The sequence below is a fragment of the Hyperolius riggenbachi genome, chromosome 8 (assembly GCF_040937935.1).
Source record: "Hyperolius riggenbachi isolate aHypRig1 chromosome 8, aHypRig1.pri, whole genome shotgun sequence".
Taxonomy (NCBI): Eukaryota; Metazoa; Chordata; class Amphibia; order Anura; family Hyperoliidae; genus Hyperolius; species Hyperolius riggenbachi.
In genome coordinates, this window is record NC_090653.1 from 54394575 (window position 1) to 54415690 (window position 21116).

At 44.9% G+C, this 21116-nt stretch overlaps 2 protein-coding genes across 3 annotated transcripts in view; both read right to left on the bottom strand.

Annotated features, from left to right (window-relative positions):
• Positions 1 to 21116, bottom strand: part of LOC137528824 (oocyte zinc finger protein XlCOF6.1-like) — a 93090-nt gene that overhangs the window by 67267 nt on the left and 4707 nt on the right. The window lies entirely within an intron of this gene.
• On the bottom strand, positions 8346 to 12440 carry LOC137528825 (zinc finger and SCAN domain-containing protein 2-like). The gene is made up of 2 exons (XM_068250446.1): positions 12410 to 12440; positions 8346 to 9237 (listed from the first exon to the last, which is right to left on the bottom strand). Exon 2 carries the CDS (start codon positions 9206 to 9208, stop codon positions 8408 to 8410), a length of 801 nt encoding a protein of 266 aa, XP_068106547.1. The 5' UTR covers positions 9209 to 9237; positions 12410 to 12440; the 3' UTR covers positions 8346 to 8407.

Sequence of the window (21116 nt, forward strand, 5' to 3'; positions counted from 1 at the left end):
ACGTTATTCACTTTACGTTCCTCCTAAAAACTTTACGTTCCTTAACCTTCCTGGCGGTAACCCCGAACGTAGTTCGGGGTAAGCCGCGCAGGAGGTTTTCTCAGGCCCTGCTGGGCCGATTTGAGTAATTTTTTTTTGCTGAACGCAGCTAGCACTTTGCTAGCTGCGTCAGCACTTCGATCGCCGCCGCCCCGCGTTCGATCGCCGCTATCCGCGTTGCAACACAGCCCCCCCCCTTAGACCCCTGCGCTGCCTGGCCTATCAGCGCCAGGCAGCGGCAAGGGGTGGATCGGGACTCCCTTAGACGTCACGACGTCCATGACGTCATCCCGCCCCGTCGCCATGGCGACGGGGGAAGCCCTCCAGGAAATCCCGTTCATTGAACGGGATTTCCTGATCGCCTATCGCCGGAGGCGATCGGCGGGGCTGGGGGGAGTTATTTTTTAACAAGGGGGGGGCAATCACTTTTTCACACAGTGCCATGTAGATTTGGAGTTTTTTTTCTCACTAAATAATAAAAACCATCATTTAAAACTGCATTTTGTGTTCAATTATGTTATCTTTGACTAATAGTTAACGGTTTTTGATGAGCAGAAACATTTAAGTGTGACAAACATGCAAAAGAATAAGAAATCAGGAAGGGGGCGAATAGTTTTTCACACCACTGTATGAACTATTGACCTTTTTTTTTAATCTATCCTCTCCTGGCAGAGAACTGGCGATCTCCTGCAGGAGCCGACCCCAGGACTTGACGCTAATTGGCGCTAGGCGGTCCTGGGGTAGCCGTCGAAACCACGCCCACTGGGGTGGGGCAGTCGTTAGGAAGTTAAAGGAAACCTTTAAAGTGAACAGAGACGAACCAGCCTCATGTATTTTACCATACATATATCAGCGGGAACATTAGAGAAAACGCCTACCCTGCTCTGTTTCATTCTTCACTGCTCAGCTGCTTGTTACCAGCCCTGATAAAATCCCCCACTGAGCATTCAGTCTGGCTTTGCTCAGGAATCATTATAGGTGAGTCATTATAGCAGAGCCAGAAGGGGGCAGGCTTGGGCTTGAAAAGACATCAGAGAAGACAGACTCAGCTATAATAATTCCTGAGCAAAGCCAGACTGAATGCTCAGTCGGGGATTTTATCAGGGCTGATAACAAGCAGGCTGAGCAGTGAAGAATGAAACAGAGAGCAGGGTAGGCGTTTTCTCTAATGTTCCCACTGATATAAATGGTAAAATACATGAGGGTGCTTCATCTCTGGTTCACTTTAAGTTTAACTTACTTGGTGCTTCTACCAGCCCTCTGCAGACGTCCTGTGCCCACGCCGGGACAAAACGATCCTCCTATCTCCCACCGCGGCTCAGTTTCGTTTTTGGCGACAGAGCCTGTTGTCAGCCAATGCACGTCCTTGTTCTTGTTGCTGGGAGCATCTTGCACAGGCGCAGTGCAAGTCGTGGCTGGGGACCAGAAGATCGCCTTGTCACGGCCCGGGCACATGACGTCTGCAGGGGGCTGGCAGGAGCCCCAGGTAAGTGAAACTTACAGGTTTCCTTTAGGCTATATCAGATATTCATTAAATCTCAAGAGGAACAATAGATTGCACATTTCTCATAGCAGATTCCGAGAACCCATATCTGAAATATGCAAGAATTGAAACATACGTTTCACTCACGTCAAATGTAAAGTATACTCATCGCAGTGCATCTTATAATGCACGGGGATAACCCATGCCAACGCCTAACTCTCCTAACTGTATACATCCTATTTGACCAATTCATAGGAAAACGATGAGGATTACATATATCCCAGAAGAGAGTTGTTCCCTGCATTTGTTCCTTCCTGCTTCATCATCTACCATGCAGTCATCCTGGTGCTAGTCTAGTTTAGGGGACAGAGCAGGAAACCTCATAGAAACATTGGTGATCCAGTGCACAGCACCCTCTCAAACTGCTAGCTTTTTAGATAGGTTGTAGTAAACTACACCCACACTATTCGGCCAATCACAAAGCTTTGTGCTGTAGAGCAGGGGTCCCCAACCACCGGTCCGCGGCCCACTGCTGGTCTGTGGGACGTTTGCAGTTGGGCTGCGGGACTGCCCTCTTGCGAACAAACCCCGCGGGGCGCGCTGCTGTGAATCAGTTACACGGGCAGGAGAGGGGAATAGAGGAAACGGCCGCTGGCTAAGGTAACAGCAGCGGAGGCCGCGGGAGGGGGGGGGGGGGTAACGGCTATACTGGGACACTACCTACCCATACTGGGGTGCTATACTAGGGCACTACCTACCCATACTGGGCACTATGCTAGCTATACTGGGGCACTACCTACCCATACTGGGGCTCTATACTGGGGCACTATACTAGCTATACTGGGGCACTACCTACCTATACTGGGCACTATACTAGCTGTACTGGGGCACTACCTACCCATACTAGGGCGCTATACTGGGGCACTATACTACCTATACTGGGCACTATACTAGCTATACTGGGGCACTACCTACCCATACTGGGCGCTATACTAGCTATACTGGGGCACTACCTACGTATACTGGGCACTATACTAGCTATACTGGGGCACTACCTACGTATACTGGGAACTATCTATCCATACTGGGACTATACTAGCTATACTGGGACACTATACTAGCTATACTGGGGCGCTATACTGGGGTAACTATACTAGCCATACTGGGGCAACTATACTAGCCATACTGGGGCAACTAAACTCCCTATACTGGGGCAACTAAACTAGACTAGGGTTGCCATCCCTCCTCCATACTGGAGGATCCGCAACCCTGACCAAGGTCAGTGCAAAAACTGTTTTTTTCTTTATTTGAAACTCCACATACAAAAAGTGCAATAAAAAAAAAACAGGAACAACTGACGCGTATCGGGCCTAGGATCTGCCCTTAGTCAGTTGTTCCTGTCTTTTTATTCTACTTTTTGTATGTGGAGTTTCAAATAAAGAAAAACAAGTTTTTGCACCGACCTTGATGGTTTGCGGATCCTCTTTACTCCATTTGGGACTTCGGCTTGGCTTGACTGATCCTGCATCCACTGGTATGGTTTAAGGGGGTAGAGCTTTTATGAACTTTATCCTTCCTCCTCCATACTAACAGAACGCATTGCCAGTACAGAACTCGTCCCAAAACTATCACCTGAGGGATTGCCCCCCATGCGGGTAACATCAATTGTGCATGTGTTGCTTAATTACAGACAAGGAGGTTGATGCACAAAGGGCCGGTAACATTGCCCACTGTGGAGCAATGTTACCAGCCTGTACTGAAAATAGTAATGGTCGTTGCATTGATAGCACGTTAAGCATTACCATAACAATGCACGTACACAGTGTACGCACGGTACAAAAAAGTGTTACATGTCGGTAATATTGATACACCTTTGTCTATTTTTGTAGACCTATGTTACCACAGGCCGTCAGTGCACTCGCACACGTCCACGGATAGGAGCCTGGTTACGAAGAAGGTCTAAGCGACCAGAGATGAGGCTTCCCTTGTACTCCTCTGTCAGAATTCTAGCGGTTTTATTTATGCAGGAAAAGCTGTCATATGTGTATGTTTTAAGTTTTAATGTTCTATGCAAATTTCATTGTAAACTGTAAAGTTAGAGTACTTTTTTAAAATATTGCTCTGTGACATCTCAGCATATTCCAAGCAGTGAAACTCATAATTGAATTATTCTGGTTACAAAAAGCCAGAACATTCTTGTTAAAGTTAAGTGTGTGGCCTCGACATTTGAAAGATGCTTCTGTTTAAAGACTGGAGAAATTTAAAAGTCACATTACTGTAGCAATGATAAATATATATATATATATATATATATATATATATATATATATATATATATATATATATATATATATATATATATATATATATATATAATTATTAATCTAAATATTAATAATCAATACAGTCCTAAAGAAAGAAATAGTTGTTGTTAAACCCTATATACCCGGTGATATAATTTTAATACTTTGAAATACATTTAAAAGCTGGTGATGATTTGAGACAGTAAAACATTCTCGTGAGATGGTTATGATTCTGGAGAATTGTTGACGTGTTCTAGTCTTAGCTAGCTGATAACACATGATGTTTTGGGAACAGGCTTTATAAAAAATATAAAACAAGGTGTTTTCCCAATTAGTTAACGATGATTCAATGATGCCATCTGGCTGTTTAACCACTTTACCCCCGCCCGTACGGATTTCTCCGTCCCTTTTTCCATCCTTCAACCCCAAGGGACGGAGAAATCCGTACTTTGCGCACTCCCGCCGCTGCCCGCGCTCCCGCTCGTAAACACGCCGCCGCCCGCTCGCCCGGAGACCAATGAATGGGATAATCCATTCCCGTTCGTTGATCTAAGCCCCGCAATGATCTGCTGCTCTCTGATGAGCAGCGCGATCATTGTGAAAAGATACACACTTACCCATCCTCCAAGTACTTCCTCCAAGCTTCCGGAAGGACGCTTGGAGGTTGCATTAAAACAAAAAGTTACTGTGGCCATCTTGTGGCCAAATAGTAAAACTACACCCTACACATTTTTCACATACAAATAAATTACTTTTACACAAAAAATTAACTCATTACCTCCCACACTCCCAATTTTTTTTTTTTTTTGTAATTAAAAAAAAATAAAAAAATGTACAATAAAAAAAAATACATAAATAGTTACCTTAGGGACTGAACTTTTTAAATATTTATGTCAGGAGGGTACAACACTGTTACTTTATAAACTATGGTCTTGTAATTAGGGATGGACGCAAAACTGAAAAAAATGCACCTTTATTTCCAAATAAAATATTGGCGCCAAACATTGTGATAGGGACATAATTTAAACGGTTTTATAACCGGGACAAAAGGGCACATACAGTTCATGGGTTTTAATTACAGTAGCATGCATTATTTAAAAACTATAATGGCCGAAAACTGAAAAATAATTAATTTTTTTCCCACATTTTTCCTATTTTCCCATTAAAACACATTTAGAATAAAATAATTCTTGGCATAATGTCCCACCTAAAGAAAGCCTAATTGGTGGCGGAAAAAACAAGATATAGTTCATTTCATTGCGATAAGTAATAATAAAGTTATAGACGAATGAGTGGAAGGAGCGCTGAAAGGTGAAAATTGCTCTGGTGGTCAGGGGGTAAAACCCCTCAGTGGTGAAGTGGTTAATAGTCTTATAAAATTTATATTATTTGTTATGAAATGCTGACCTCTGCCGGTTGAAGTTATTGTGTTTATTCATAAGAAAGGCAAATATATAGAACGATTTTATATTATTAAGATTTAATATGCAATTATATTTTATATGATTAATTGTTTTAAGAAGAATTATATAATAAGCTTTATATTTAAATAAGCAGACAAGATGGCTGGTGACGTCCATTTTTAATTAACTGCGTCAGAAATGACCCTATATCAAATGTCAAGCACTCCAAATGACGTTAATTCCCACAAGATAAGGTAATTAAGTAATTTATAAACAATAATATTATGATTTAGGTATTAAAACATGATAAAGCATTGACGCATGGAAGATTTAGCTAATCGGAACCTGGGATTTAGGGAAATTCCAGATTAGGCAGCCATATTGATTCCAATCCCTATAAAAGTAGGAGCTGAAAGCTCATAGTTTGCAGAAGCCCAACAATCTCCTGAGAAGACACACAAGGCAGAATCTACCTTCCCACACGTGGTTGTAGATGCTGAAGAGATGAAAGAGGAGGGGTAATATGCTTAATATTCTGGTGATTAACTTTATTAATTTTTCAGCATTAAGTTTTGTGAAGATGTTAGCAAGAAGTTTTTTAGAAGCTATTTTTTATGCTATTTCCTTAAGAAGATTACTACAAGTTTTACACAGCTACTAGATACACAGCTATTGATACAGATGAGACTACTATTGATCTTATTCTACATAACACAACTGTTATATTCTTTTTTGAATGTACTTAGAAGATTGATGAACGCTTGGCTATAAAGGCCTTGAAAAGAGGGAATACTGTTAGACGGAAACACTACTTCTGTTCATATTTTGTATATACAGTGGTGTGAAAAACTATTTGCCCCCTTCCTGATTTCTTATTCTTTTGCATGTTTGTCACACTTAAATGTTTCTGCTCATCAAAAACCGTTAACTATTAGTCAAAGATAACATAATTGAACACAAAATGCAGTTTTAAATGATGGTTTTTATTATTTAGTGAGAAAAAAACCTCAAAACCTACATGGCCCTGTGTGAAAAAGAAATTGCCCCCTGAACCTAATAACTGGTTGGGCCACCCTTAGCAGCAATAACTGCAATCAAGCGTTTGCGATAACTTGCAACGAGTCTTTTACAGCGCTCTGGAGGAATTTTGGCCCACTCATCTTTGCAGAATTGTTGTAATTCAGCTTTGAGGGTTTTCTAGCACGAACCGCCTTTTTAAAGGTCATGCCACAACATCTCAATAGGATTCAGGTCAGGACTTTGACTAGGCCACTCCAAAGTCTTCATTTTGGTTTTCTTCAGCCATTCAGAGGTGGATTTGCTGGTGTGTTTTGGGTCCTTGTCCTGCTGCAGCACCCAAGATCGCTTCAGCTTGAGTTGACGAACAGATGGCTGGACATTCTCCTTCAGGGTTTTTTGGTAGACAGTAGAATTCATGGTTCCATCTATCACAGCAAGTCTTCCAGGTCCTGAAGCAGCAAAACAACCCCAGACCATCACACTACCACCACCATATTTTACTGTTGGTAGGATGTTCTTTTGCGGAAATGCTGTGTTACTTCTACGCCAGATGTAATGGGACACGCACCTTCCAAAAAGTTCAACTTTTGTCTTGTCGGTCCACAAGGTATTTTCCCCAAAGTCTTGGCAATCATTGAGATGTTTTTTTAGCAAAATTGAGACGAGTCTTAATGTTCTTTTTGCTTAAAAGTGGTTTGCGCCTTGGATATCTGCCATGCAGGCCGTTTTTGCCCAGTCTCTTTCTTATGGTGGAGTCGTGAACACTGACCTTAATTGAGGCAAGTGAGCCCTGCAGTTCTTTAGATGTTGTCCTGGGGTCTTTTGTGGCCTCTCGGATGAGTTTTCTCCGCGCTGTTGGGGTAATTTTGGTCAGCCGGCCACTCCTGGGAAGGTTCTTCACTGTTCCATGTTTTTGCCATTTGTGGATAATGGCTCTCACTGTGGTTCGCTGGAGTCCCAAAGCTTTAGAAATGGCTTTATAACCTTTACCAGACTGATAGATCTCAATTACAGTACTTTTGTTCTCATTTGTTCCTGAATTTCTTTGGATCTTGGCATGATGTCTAGCTTTTGAGGTGCTTTTGGTCTACTTCTCTGTGTCAGATACCTCCTATTTAAGTGATTTCTTGATTGAAACAGGTATGGCAGTAATCAGGCCCGGGGTGACTACAGAAATTGAACTCAGGTGTTATAAACCACAGTTACGTTATTTTTTAACAAGGGGGGCAATCACTTTTTCACACAGGGCCATGTAGATTTGGAGTTTTTTTTCTCACTAAATTATAAAAAACATCATTTAAAACTGCATTTTGTGTTCAATTATGTTATCTTTGACTAATAGTTAATGGATTTTGATGAGCAGAAACATCTATGTGTGACAAACATGCAAAAGAATAAGAAATCAGGAAGGGGGCAAATAGTTTTTCACACCACTGTATGCTGTATGAAAGGCAAATACACATTTTTATATAAAATCAAATACTGAGTGCTCTGATTCATTTCAAGGTACACCGTCAATCTATAATTACTGTTATAGAGGGTTCAGACCCCGCTATGCCGGATTTATATGTTTTAACGCTTTAAGGGCTGGTCCTTTACTGAGTTAGCAATCATGAAAAAGGCAAGAACCGCTCAGGTTTTGACACCTCTGCAGGCCCATTCCAGCGGTGGGACCACCAAAAGTCTCCATGTCTAAGCCTCGCACATGCACGCTAACTCCATCCCTCTTGGCTCTTTGGAAATAGCCGGATTACCTCCACGCTACTGCGCAGGCGCCAACTGCCTGCACCTGCACAGTAGCACAGACCCGACCGGGCTCGGCCATTTCCGCCAGAGCGGGGCGGTGGTAGTGCGCATGCGCACAGCGGCCACACTTCAGGGTTCTGCAGAGGGCAAAGGGGAAGCCTCTTAAGATCCAGAGGCTTCCTCCTCCACCCAAGGTAAGTATACAACTTGTTTTTCCTAGTTACAAGTTTGCTTTAGACATTTTCTCGTGCACAGTTTTTTTCACCAATCTTTCAAACACATTACGGACAAGATGAACTTCAACAACTTATAAGAAGGGGGGGGGGGACTTATTTAGCACAATAGAGTTAATTTATACATGCTTCCATGTTATTTATTGTAATGGTAGCAGGGCTCTGGGGGTGGACTTCCCTTCACCAGTCATCAGAGTTATCAGTTACATCAGACGACTCTGCAGAACATTCCGGTTCAGCTGGACATTTATTTCCGTCGTGAACTTTTCTTTGGTGCGAGGCTAGACCCCACTTCCTGTTGAACCTCTTCCCACATGATTCGCACTCAAAGGGTTTTTCTCCGGTGTGAATCCTCACGTGTCGGTCTAGATGAAACTTGCGACTAAAGCTTTTGAAACACTCGGGACATTGGTGTAGCTTATCCCCTTTGTGAAGCAGTTGATGTCTCTTTAAGGATGCCAAGAATGAAAAACTGGCTCTACATTCAGGACAGGCGTATGGCCTGACTCCTGTGTGAGTCACCTGGTGGGATTCAAGACTGCTCATTAAAAGAAAACCTTTCCCACACTCTGAACACATGAAAGGCCAGTCTGCTGTGTGCGTCTTCTTGTGTAGCTCGAGGTAGCTCTTCTTTACAAAGCTTTTCCCACACTCTGAACACGGAAATGGTCGTTCTCCAGTATGAACACTCTTGTGCCTTTTCAACTCCGTATTGTCTCTCAACCGTTTGTCACACTCAGTACACTTGTAGATGTATTCCCCAGAATGCAGTTTTCGGTGTCTTAGGTAATGGACCCGCTGTTTGAAAGTCTTCTCACACAATTGACATGCGTAACGGTTCTTCTTTATCTTCTTACCATCAATAGTTTGGGGAGGATGTTCTGCTTTGGTCCAAGTCTTGTTGCTAGTTTCACCCTTGGATGGCTCGTAACTGGAGCTGTTGTCTGACCCCTTCTGAGACTTTCTGCTCTTCCTTTTCATGTTCTTTTGCAGATTTTCAGCAAATTGACCTAAACAACTGAATGGAAACTTTCGTTAGCCTTCCCAGTATCTGGTGGTGCTTGAGAACAGCACAGAATAATAGTACCTGTAAGGTACGTATATTTGTGTACATGGAAAATTAAAAAAAAGAAGTTTGTAGCAAAAACTTTGTAACATCAGAAACTTCTTGCCAATTATATTCATGTAGTCAAAGACACCAGTCCAGACCCCTGCTCTTAAGATCTTTCTAAACTACAGAAACATCGGTCTGCAAATTTTAAAGAGGAACTATAACCAAGGATTGAACTCCACCCTAATTAGTAGCTGATACCCCTTTTCCAATGAAAATATCTTTACCTTTTTTTTTAATTATTATTAAATAGATTGTCAAGGACGTCTGTATGGCTGATATTGTGTTGAAACCCCTCCCACAGTAGTATGTCAGGACCTAAGTCCTGATCGTTTCCTGCCTGCGAACCTTGTTGCAATGTGGGAAATAACAGCTGTTTTCAACTGCCAAGCAACCAGTATTTCCCTCTGTGCATATGTATATCTATAAAAACAAACAAAAAACAACTTTTAAGCCTATTGCAATGTTAGAGGGTGTGGTTATAAATAATGGCAGTTGGTGCTGTGCAGTATTTTCATGTCTGCCAGAAGTAGAGATGATGACCCGCAGGCTGACTACGGTCATTAATTTACATTAGTAATGTTATTAAAATAGATAGGTAATATAATCTCTTACCAACCCTGTTTTAAAAGAATAGGCAGATGTTTGTGATTTCATGGGGGCAGCCATCTTTTTGGTTGAAAGGAGGTGACAGGGAGCATGAGACACAGTTCCAACTGTCCTGTTAACCCTCCCAGCTGCACGCGAAAGGCTTCAAATCTCAAAAAAAAATTGCGCCAAAACAGCAGTAGGAGAACAACATCAGAAATCCCATCATGCTTTGCACAGCATTAGGGAGAAAATGCCCGGGCAGTTTTCTTCTGCGCAGCTAAAAATGAGGCTTGGCTAAGGAAAGTCAAAAATTATTCATACCCTTCTCAATCATGAATATATAATAAAAAAAAGACTACGGTATATTGGCTATTACAGCGATCAAACGCTTCCTATAATTGCAGACCAGCTTTTTGCATGTCTCCACAGGAATTTTTGCCCATTCATCTTTAGCAATGAGCTCCAAATCTTTTAGGTTGGAGGGCCTGCTTGCCATCACCCTGATCTTTAGCTCCCTCCACAGTTTCTTAATTGTATTCAAGTCAGGATTCTGGCTGGGACACTCTAAAACGTTTATTTTGTTGTCTGCTAACCATTTCTTCAACACTTTTGCCGTATGTTTTTGGGTCATTGTCATGCTGAAATGTCCACTGGTGGCCAAGTTTCTCTGTAGACTGCCTTATGTTGTCGTTGAGAATCCACATGTATTTCCCTTTTTTTGTGGTGCCGTTTACTGTGATTAGGTTTCCTGGTCCATTGGCTGAAAAACACCCACAAAGCATTAGGTTTCCACCACCATGTTTGACAGTGGGGATGGTGTTCTTTTGATTGAAGGATTCTCCTTTTTTTAAGCCAAATGAAGCAAACATCATTGTGACCAAACAATTAAATTTTTGTTTCATCTGACCGTAACACAGAAAACCAGAAGTCTTCTTCTTTGACAAGATGATTTGCAAAGGCCAAGCGAGCTTTTATGTGGCTTATCTGGAGAAATGGCGTCCTCCTAGGTCTGCATCTGTGGAACCCAGCAGTGTGCAGTGTCCGCTGGATTGTCAGCCTTGAGAGACATTCCCACCAGCAGAGCCCAGATTCACCTGGATGGCCTTGGTGGTGATCCTTGGATTCTTATTCACCTCTCTCACTATCCTTCTGGCCAGCACAGGTGTCACTTTTGGCTTACAACCACGTCCTCTGAGATTTTCCACAGTGCAGAACATCTTGTATTTTTAATAATACTTTGCACTGTAGCTGCTGGAACTTGAAAACATTTAGAAATGGCCTTGTAGCCCTTTTCTCACTTATGAGCAGCCACAATGCACAGCCACAGGTTCTCACTGAGCTCCTTTGTCTTAGCCATGACTGTCCACAAACCAACTGCAGAGAGCTGTTGTTTTGCACCTGTTGAGTTGATTAAAGCAGCCGTTCCCAACGAATCAGGGTAATTAGGATTCAACAGATTGGACTATTTGGATTGTTATAGAACTTTGGATTTTTCCCACAGACTGTGACAGTTTTTGCTCAAATGTAAATAAAAGCTGAGAATGTCTTTTTCCCCCACAATAATGCCTGTTGTACATCGTCTTATCTTTTGGGAGACACCCAAGTCATTTCCCGTCAAAAAATTACTTGCTGGTTGAATAAAAGTAACTTTAAGTCAGGGGTATGAATGATTATGGGCAGCACTGTACTCTGTAAAGTGCTGCAGGAGATGTGAGTGCTATATAAATACAATGGTGGCAGAGAGGTGACAGCAGGGGAAAGAAGGGTGGCAGAGAGGGGACAGCAGTGGAGGGGAGGGAGGCAGAGAAAGGTCAGCAGTGGAGGAAGGGAGGTATAGAGGTGACAGGAGGGGAGGGTGAAATAGAGGTAACAGGAGGGGAGGGTGGCAGAAATGGATCAGCAGGGGAGGGGAGGGTGGCATAGAGGGGACAACAGAGGAGGGTGACAGCAGGGGAGTAGAGGGTGACAGATAGAGGTGACTGTAGGGAATGGGAGAGTGCATGAAAAATTACAGCAACCTGCTGAAGGTGAGGGGAGGGTCAGCCAGGGTAGGGGGGTTGAGAAGCCAAGATGAGATAAATAAATAAAAGTTGATGGGGCATTTGATCCTCCAGCTCCCTGCAGCGTGGCTGCCCTATAAGTTCTCCTACCTGTACACTTAGCTTGTTGCACAGGGAAAGCAACATTGCGGGACTGCTATACAGTCAGTCACAGTCAGTTCAGCACTCTCCCCTGCTCGGTTTGCCTGCCCCAGTCATTTCCCAGCTGTTAGCCATGCATCTTTGCACGGGCATGCAACAGCTGTCAGAGAGTTTGAAAAGCCGTTGCTGCAGCTGTTAGGAGTCGGGACTGCCTGCTTGCCTCTCTCCTCGCACTCAGAACGGGCCAACCTCATTCCCCCTCACTGCCTTACCCTGGGCCCCCCCTCCTGTGTCTCCCCTATTTGCAAAGCGCAGCCTAAATGATACAGTCTCTCTCACCTGCTCCCGATGTTCTCTCCGTGACCGTCCATCTTCATCACCAGCCAGCTGCTCTCTGCATGTCCTGTGTAATCACGCGACATGCAGAGAACAGGAAGTGGTGAGAGCAGCTGGCTTGTGATAAAGATGAACAGTTACGGAGAAAACATCAGGAGCAGGTGAGAGAGACTGTATCATTTAACCTCGATGATCAGAGGTTTATACTCCCCTAGTGACCAGGCCATTTAATTGGCCCTAAACTGCGTCCCATACACTACACTACACATACATAGGCATCAGTCTATGTATGGGATTAGATTGGGGGCCATTAGGAGGGAGAGTTAAAGGAATACTGGGGGGGGGTCGGGGGAAAATGAGTTGAACTTACCCGGGGCTTCTAATGGTCTAATGGTCCCCCGCAGATATCCTGTGCCCGCGCAGCCACTCATCGATGCTCCGGCCCCGCCTCCGGTTCACTTCTGGAATTTCAGCCTTTAAAGTATGAAGACTACTGCGCCTGCGTTGCCGTGTCCTCGCTCCCGCTGATGTCACCAGGAGCGCACGGCGCAGGCACAGACCATACTGGGCCTGCGCAGTACTCTCCTGGTGACATCTGCGGGAGCGAGGACACAGCAGAGCGGAGCGCCCACCTGATCTATGTTCCTGCCCGGCTGATGATTAGCCTCTGTCTACAGCAGAGACAATTTCCTCTGCAGGAAGTTTTGAATCACCAGGCAGCGCGGAATGCAGAGACACAATCTCCGCCCTCCTCCTCAGCTCCTTCCCATCAATACAATAATTATTTCTATAGTGCTTTTCTCCCATAGGACTCAAAGCGCTTAGGCTCTCTCAGATTCATGAGTTGGTAGTAGGATGAAGTATTCACACAACAAAAGTTATATTTCTGCAAATGCCAAACTGAACAGGTGGGTTTTCCGTCTGGATTTAAACACGTCCAGAGATGGAGCTGTCCTGATCTGTTGAGGTAAAGAGTTCCAAAACGTAGGAGCAGCATGACAGAAGGCTCTGGGACCAAAATTTTCCAAGTGGACTCTGGGTATGACTAGATTAGAACCTGTGGATCTGAGAATGAGGGGATTGCAACGCAGCTGCAACATATCTTTCATGTATCCAGGGTCTAGATTATTCAGGGATCTAAATGTCAGTAGGCCGATCTTGAATAGGACCCTCCATTCTATAGGTAGCCAGTGAAGGGAGTGCAGGACTGGCATTATGTGGCCGTGACGGGTTTGGTTGGTTAGCAGTCTGGCAGCAGTATTCTGTATCAGCTGTAGGCGTTACAAGTCCTTTTTTGGAAGGCCAGTATAGAGAGCATTGCAGTAGTCCAGTCGGGATGTGATGAAGGCATGAACTAAGGTTGGTAGATCTTCTGGGGGGGATGAGGTGCTTGATTTTTGCAATGTTCTTCAGGTGAAAATAGGATGATTTCACTACAGCAGAGATGTGAGTTCTGAAGTTTAAATGCTTATCAATTCGAACTCCCAGGCTACGCACATGATTAGAGCTGTGTAGATCCGTGCCTCCTATTCCCAGTGGTGAAGACTGCAAGTTAAGTTGTTTTGTTGTCATGAGCTGCCCTCCGCTCAGAAGAACATCAGTTTTGTCTGCATTTAGTTTCAGCCAGTTGTCACTCATCCATTGCTGTAGTGCACGTAAGCAGGCGTTTATAGTTGGCGTTGGGTCTGTCACACCAGGCTTGAAGGAAATATACAGTTGGGTGTCATCCGCATAGCAGTGGTATGTCAGGCCATGTTTTTGGATTAGTTTTCCAAGCGGTAACATGTAAATCGTAAAAAGCAGTGGAGAAAGGATTGAGCCCTGGGGCACCCCATACTTAAGTGGTACGGAGGTGGACAGGAAGGGCCCTATAGACACCAGCAGCATGGAGGTATGGGGGAAGCTCCTAGCAGAGAGGAGCCAGACCGCGGGAGCTTTCAGCTGCAGTCCAGGCTCTAATAGAATACAATGTGTGGCTCTATAGCTTTCCTTTTGATGAGTCACTCGATCTTCTTTCACTACTACAGTGGACAGAGGCTCTCCTCCTCTCCCTGCAATGTCCAGAAACATCAAATACTATTTTAAGAGTAACTGTTAGGAATTAAATCCAATATCCATTCTCTCCAATTCCATTTCCATCTGTTAGATAACTAAAAGGATGCTAAACAGGCAATGCAAAAGCTCAAAACCAATCTGACATTTCTATTCTATATCAATATCAATCCCCATGTCCCCTAGCTCTTACTTTACTTGGTACATCAGCCATAAAAGAGAGGTTGCATTGCATGCTGGGGGTTTGTTTCTCTTCCTCTGTTCCTCCGATTGGCCACATCCATGGGGATTCCTACCTCCTCCCCACAGGTTGAAGCCAATCCTGATGTAATTTCCTCCCTTACTCCCACGGCATCCCGCCCCCTCCCCCCCCCCCCCTCCTCACCGGACTATTACAGAGTAAAGCGGGGAGGAATAACGGCAGCACACACAGACTTGCCTCATCATGGTTCCAGGCGCTGGAGTTTCCATCTACAGTGGTTTGCAAAAGCATTCAGCCCCCTTGAAGTTTTCCACATTTTGTCATATTACTGCCACAAACATGAATCAATTTTATTGGAATTCCACGTGAAAGACCAATACAAAGTGGTGTACACGTGAGAAGTGGAACGAAAATCATACAGGATTCCAAACATTTTTTACAAATAAATAACTGCAAAGTGGGGTGTGCGTAATTATTCAGCCCCCTCTGGACTGAGTGCAGTCAGTTGCCCATACACATTGCCTGATGAGTGCTAATGACTAAATAGAGTGCACCTGTGTGTAATCTAATGTCAGTACAAATACAGCTGCTCTGTGACGGCCTCAGAGGTTGTCTAAGAGAATATTGGGAGCAACAACACCATGAAATCCAAAGAATACACCAGACAGGTCAGGGATAAAGTTATTGAGAAATTTAAAGCAGGCTTAGGCTACAAAAAGATTTCCAAAGCCTTGAACAGCAAACGGAGCACTGTTCAAGCGATCACTCAGAAATGGAAGGAGTATGGGACAACTGTAAACCTACCGAGACAAGGCCGTCCACCTAAACTCACAGGCCGAACAAGGAGAGCGCTGATCAGAAATGCAGTCAAGAGGCCCATGGTGACTATGGATGAGCTGCAGAGATCTACAGCTCAGGTGGGTGAATCTGTCCATAGAACAACTATTAGTCGTGCACTGCACAAAGTTGGCCTTGGAAAAATGGCAAGAAGAAAGCCATTGTTAACAGAAAAGCATAAGAAGTCCCGTTTGCAGTTTGCCACAAGCCATGTGGGGGACACAGCAAACATGTGGAAGAAGGTGCTCTGGTCAGATGAGACCTAAAATGGAACTTTTTGGCCAAAATGCAAAATGCTATGTGTGGCGGAAAACTAACACTGCACATCACTCTGAACACACCATCCCCACTGTCAAATATGGTGGTGGCAGTATCATGCTCTGGGGGTGCTTCTCTTCACTAGGGACAGAGAAGCTGGTCAGAGTTGATGGGAAGATGGATGGAGCCAAATACAGGGCAATCTTGGAAGAAAACCTCTTGGAGTCTGCAAAAGACTTGAGACTGGGGTGGAGGTTCACCTTCCAGCAGGACAACGACCCTAAACATAAATCCAGGGCAACAATGGAATGGTTTAAAACAAAACATATCCATGTGTTAGAATGGCCCAGTCAAAGTCCAGATCTAAATCCAATCGAGAATCTGTGGCAAGATCTGAAAACTGCTGTTCACAAACGCTGTCCATCTAATCTGACTGAGCTGGAGCTGTTTTGCAAAGAAGAATGGGCAAGGATTTCAGTTTCTAGATGTGCAAAGCTGGTCGAGACATACCCTAAAAGACTGGCAGCTGTAATTGCAGCAAAAGGTGGTTCTACAAAGTATTGACTCAGGGGGCTGAATAATTACGCACACCCCACTTTGCAGGTATTTTTTTTTTTAAATGTTTGGAATCATGTATAGAGATGGCCCGAACCGTTCGCCGGGCGAATCTCTCTGGGCCCTGTACTACTTCCGGGTCGCTATGACCCGGAGTAGTACGCCTGCGCGCGTCTTAGATCGCGCTCCTGTTGCCGGGCACTCTCTGCGCATGAGCGTGACATCATGCACATGCGCAGAAAGTGCCCGGCAACAGGAGCGAGATCTAGGACGCGCACTGCCGGGCCAGCGCAGGCGTACTACTCCGGGTCATAGCGACCCGGAAGTAGTACAGGGCCCAGAGATGATTCGGGCGATCTTTAATCATGTATGATTTTCATTCCACTTCTCACGTGTACATCACTTTGTGTTGGTTTTTCACGTGGAATTCCAATAAAAGTGATTCAGGTTTGTGGCAGTAGTATGACAAAATGTGGAAAACTTCAAGGGGGCCGAATACTTTTGCAAACCACTGTATACTCTCTGCACTACTGCCGGAGGTATAAAAGGGAACTCCAGCACCAGGAAGCATAAGGAGGTGAGTCTGTGTGCGCTGCCTTTATTCCTCCCCGCTAAGCTCTGTAATGCTGCGGGGAGAAGAAAGGATGCCGAGGGGGGATACCAAGCCCTCTGCAGCAGTCCTGTGCCCTCATCGCTCCTCCGGTCCCCGCTGTGTTCTTCTCCGCTTTGCCGGCGTCAAGCGCGTCCTGCGCAGGTGCCGTGTGCATGCACCTGTGCAGGACGCGCTTGATGGTGACAAGGCGGAGAAGAATACGCGTGGTAAAAACTAAACTAACCCGCAGCGGGGACTGGAGGACACTCGAGGAGCGGCAAAGGCACAGGATGGCTGCAGAGGGCTTGCGGAAGCCCCAGGTAAGTGAAAGATTTTTTTTACTTACCAGGGTTAAGGTTCACTTTTACAAAGTAAACACATTTCTTGCTGCTACTGGTAAAGGGGCCCATACACTGTTCGATTTCAGCCATTGATCGATCAATTCTACAGAATTGATTGATCGTAAATCGATTCTATTAATCAATCGATTTGCAGCCGATTTGCTGCTGGCAACAGATCGATGGCCCATAGAGTGTCATTGGATCTAATGGTCCAATAATGCATTTAGATCGATTTCCAATAGATTTCATTCTGAAATCAGTTTTGACTTGACAGGCATCTGACAGAAATCTGAGTGAAGCCTGTCTAATTCCCCCTCAGCTACAAGTAATCACATCGTGATTGCGCAGAGATTCCTGTCATCTCAGGAATCTCAGCAGCCTCAGCAGAGCAGCTAATTTGTAAACAGAGGATGTTAACCCTATGTCTGCTTCGATGAAAGCAGGAAGTAGACACACTGAAGATTTACTGCAGGATTTGTATCAGCTATAACAAGGAAATGTTTTCCTTGAAAAGTTAATTATGCTGCTGCCTATTGTAAACATGGAATCCATTTAAAAAGACTAGTATCCATTTTGTCTTTTTATAAGTGTTTCTGATTAATCTGTATTAAAGAGAATCTGTATTTAAAAAAAAACTCCCCTGGGGGGTACTTACCTCGGGAGGGGGAAGCCTCAGGGTCCCAATGAGGCTTCCCCCCCCATCCCTGTAGCTGCTGCAGGCAATCCAGCGCTGGCTCCCCCGAAGCCTCCCGCAATCCTCGCTCGACAAGCTTGACAAGGCTTCATATATTTACCTTCCCTGGCTCCAGCGGGTGGTGGAAATAGACGGAAACAGCCGATTCCAGTCGAGTCCGCTCTACTGGCAGGCGCAGGAGACTTGCGCCTGTGCAGTAGAGCGGGCCGACAGCGATCGGCTATTTCCGCTTATCTCCGAACAGAGAGCCGATACTGCGCCTGCGCTGGAGCCGGGAAGGTAAATATTTACATCCCCGCTGTTCGGAGGGGCACAGCGAGACCACCGTGGGACACAGGAGGACAGGGGAAGCCTCGATAAGATCAGGAGGCTTTCCCCACCAGAGGTGACTACCCCCCAGGGGAACTTCTTTTAGTTACAGGTTTTCTTTAAAGAGACTCCGTAACAAAAATTGCATCCTGTTTTCTATCATCCCACAAGTTCCAAAAGCTATTCTAATGTGTTCTGGCTTACTGCAGCACGTTCTACTATCACCATCTCTGTAATAAATCAACTTATCTCTCTCTTGTCAGACTTGTCAGCCTGTGTCTGGAAGGCTGCCAAGTTCTTCAGTGTTGTGGTTCTGTGATGCATCTCCCCCTTCCAGGCCCCTCTCTGCACACTGCCTGTGTATTATTTAGATTAGGGCAGCTTCTCTCTTCTCTCTTATCTTTTACAAGCTGGATAAATCGTCCTCTGAGCTGGCTGGGCTTTCACATACTGATGAATTACATATGGGCAGAGCTGTCTGCACTCTGCAGTAAGAAACAGCCTGACACTTCAGTGGAAGATAGCTGCAGGGGGAAAGAAACACACAAATGATCTCTTGAGATTCAAAAGGAAGGGTGTATACAGCCTGCTTGTGTATGAATGTATTTTCTATGTGTGGACATACTGTACATCAACCTACTTCCTGTTTTGGTGGCCATTTTGTTTGTTTATAAACAAACTTTTAAAAACTGTTTTTAACCACTTTTAATGCGGCGAGGAGCGGCAAAATTGTGACAGAGGGTAATAGGAGATGTCCCCTAACGCACTGGTATATTTACTTTTGTGCGATTTTAACAATACAGATTCTCTTTAAGAATTTGAATATATATTTACTTCTGCTTTTTGGGAAATTACGTTAGCACTATTCTCTGCAGCTCCCCAGGAAACTCTCTAACCACAAGGTTTCAAATACTCATGGTAGGCACATAATAGCTGGTATGGGAAAACACCTGCATTATGCATAACGGTTTTTGTATTCCATTTCTTCTAAATGTACAACAGATGTTTATGTAATAATACTTCTACGCATGTGCAAAACTCTGTATCCTGGGAGTATAAGGCCTTGCAAAGGGCCCAGTAAATTAACCTGTTCAACCACGTTGCATGTGTCTGTTGTCTTGTCATTTCACATTCAACAGGTTCACTGGTACCAGAACAACCATCTGACTAGGCATGGGGTGATTTATTGTCCACTTCCTTTCACTTATCTTTTAGAGCATAGAGGAAGTTCTGAGTTCAGATCCACTTTAAAGGGAAGCTCCAAGGGGGTTAAAAAGCAAAAATCTACTTACCTGGGGCTTCCTCCAGCCATCTTGTGCCCTCGCCGCAGCTCTGATAGTGGTCCGGGGTACCCTCCGGTATAAAATGCCTCCTGCGCTTCAGCATGCGGCTCACGGAGTGGCGAATGTACTGGGCATTACAGTCCAGATGACGTCAGCACAATACTGTGAGCCGCACGCTGACGCAAAGAGGTAGATGCTGACCTGACGAGGTCAGCATCTGCACCGGAGGGGACCGGAAGCCACCGGATCTGCAGCAAGGGCACAGGACGGCTGCCAGGGGCTTGAGGAAGCCTCAGGTAAGTAGATTTTTGCTTTTTAATTATCTTGGATCTTTTCCCTTTCAGCAGAAGAGAGGAAAAGTTTGTTAATCATTACCACCATTTAACCTCCCTGGCGTTACGCAGTTTAAGTGGCTGCGTCCGCAGGAGGGATTTTTAAAATTAAATGGTTTTTTTTTTAATGTTAGCTAACTTTGCTGCCCAAGCCCCCCCGGCACCTCTCCGACCCCCCCGATCGCCGCCGGCAACACTCACCCGTCCGCAATCCTGCGAGAGCCGCAGCTTCCCAGTCAGCATCACTCGTCGCTATGGCGACGATCGGACATGACATCATGCGCAGTTCCTAACCTCCTCAAAGCGAAGCCGGGTGCTGATTGGGAGGCTGCGCCATCGCGGGATCCCTGGGGGGTATGCATACCGGAGGTGATCGGGGGCGATCGGAGGGGACCGGAGCGACTTGGGCAGCATAGTTAGCTAGCCAAGTGCTAGCTTAACACAATGTAACAAAATTTATTTTAAAAAATCCTCCCGGGGCGATGTGATCCCCTGCGGCGGCTAGCCCGACACTGTGTCGGGCATACCGCCAGGGAAGTTAAATATATCCCAGTGGGCCCCTCTGGTCGGGGGGTTGTATTGTGTTCACAATTAGGGATGAGCTTCTAAACTCAAGTTCAGAGTTTTGCATGAAACAGAGCCTTTACAGGAAGATGCGTAAAAATACAGAGGCGCCAATAGGATAAAAATAGATAAAAGGTTTAAAACGGTTTAGGTGGCGGTGGTGGACCGTCCACACACAGACCGAAATGCTGTTGATTGAAGAAAAAACAGTTTATTCACATACTCCTACATAAAAGTGCAACGCGTTTCACGGGCAACATCCCGCTTCATCAGGCAATGAATAACCGGAGTATCTCACAGCTCTGGGTCCAACGATAGCTTGGCACCTCCCTTTACAGGAAGGGAGGACATGTCTATGGACTCTAAGTGACAATCGCCTTTCAGCACGACTGAAAGCAGGAGTGTCTTCCTGTTCGGCCCATATGCCTGCAGGAATACAGGCCATAAGTGTTCCCAACAGTGATATGACCTGTGTGATCCAGACTTAGGATTTCTTAAAGCGGATCTGATATATATTTATTACCGAAAGTTTAGATAGTTTACACAGCAAATCTAGCTGCAAACAGCTTCAACAGTTTATGATTATTTATTCCTGTTATACAATGAGGGCAGCAATGTTCTGTTTGTGATCATTACACACAGGCAAGCTGATAGCATCTCCAGTCCTGAGCCTGTGAAAAATTCAGTCCCC

Coding starts and splice junctions, on each gene's coding strand:
- LOC137528825 (XM_068250446.1), bottom strand. CDS start 9,208: ATGAAAAGGAAGAGCAGAAAGTCTCAGAAGGGGTCAGACAACAGCTCC.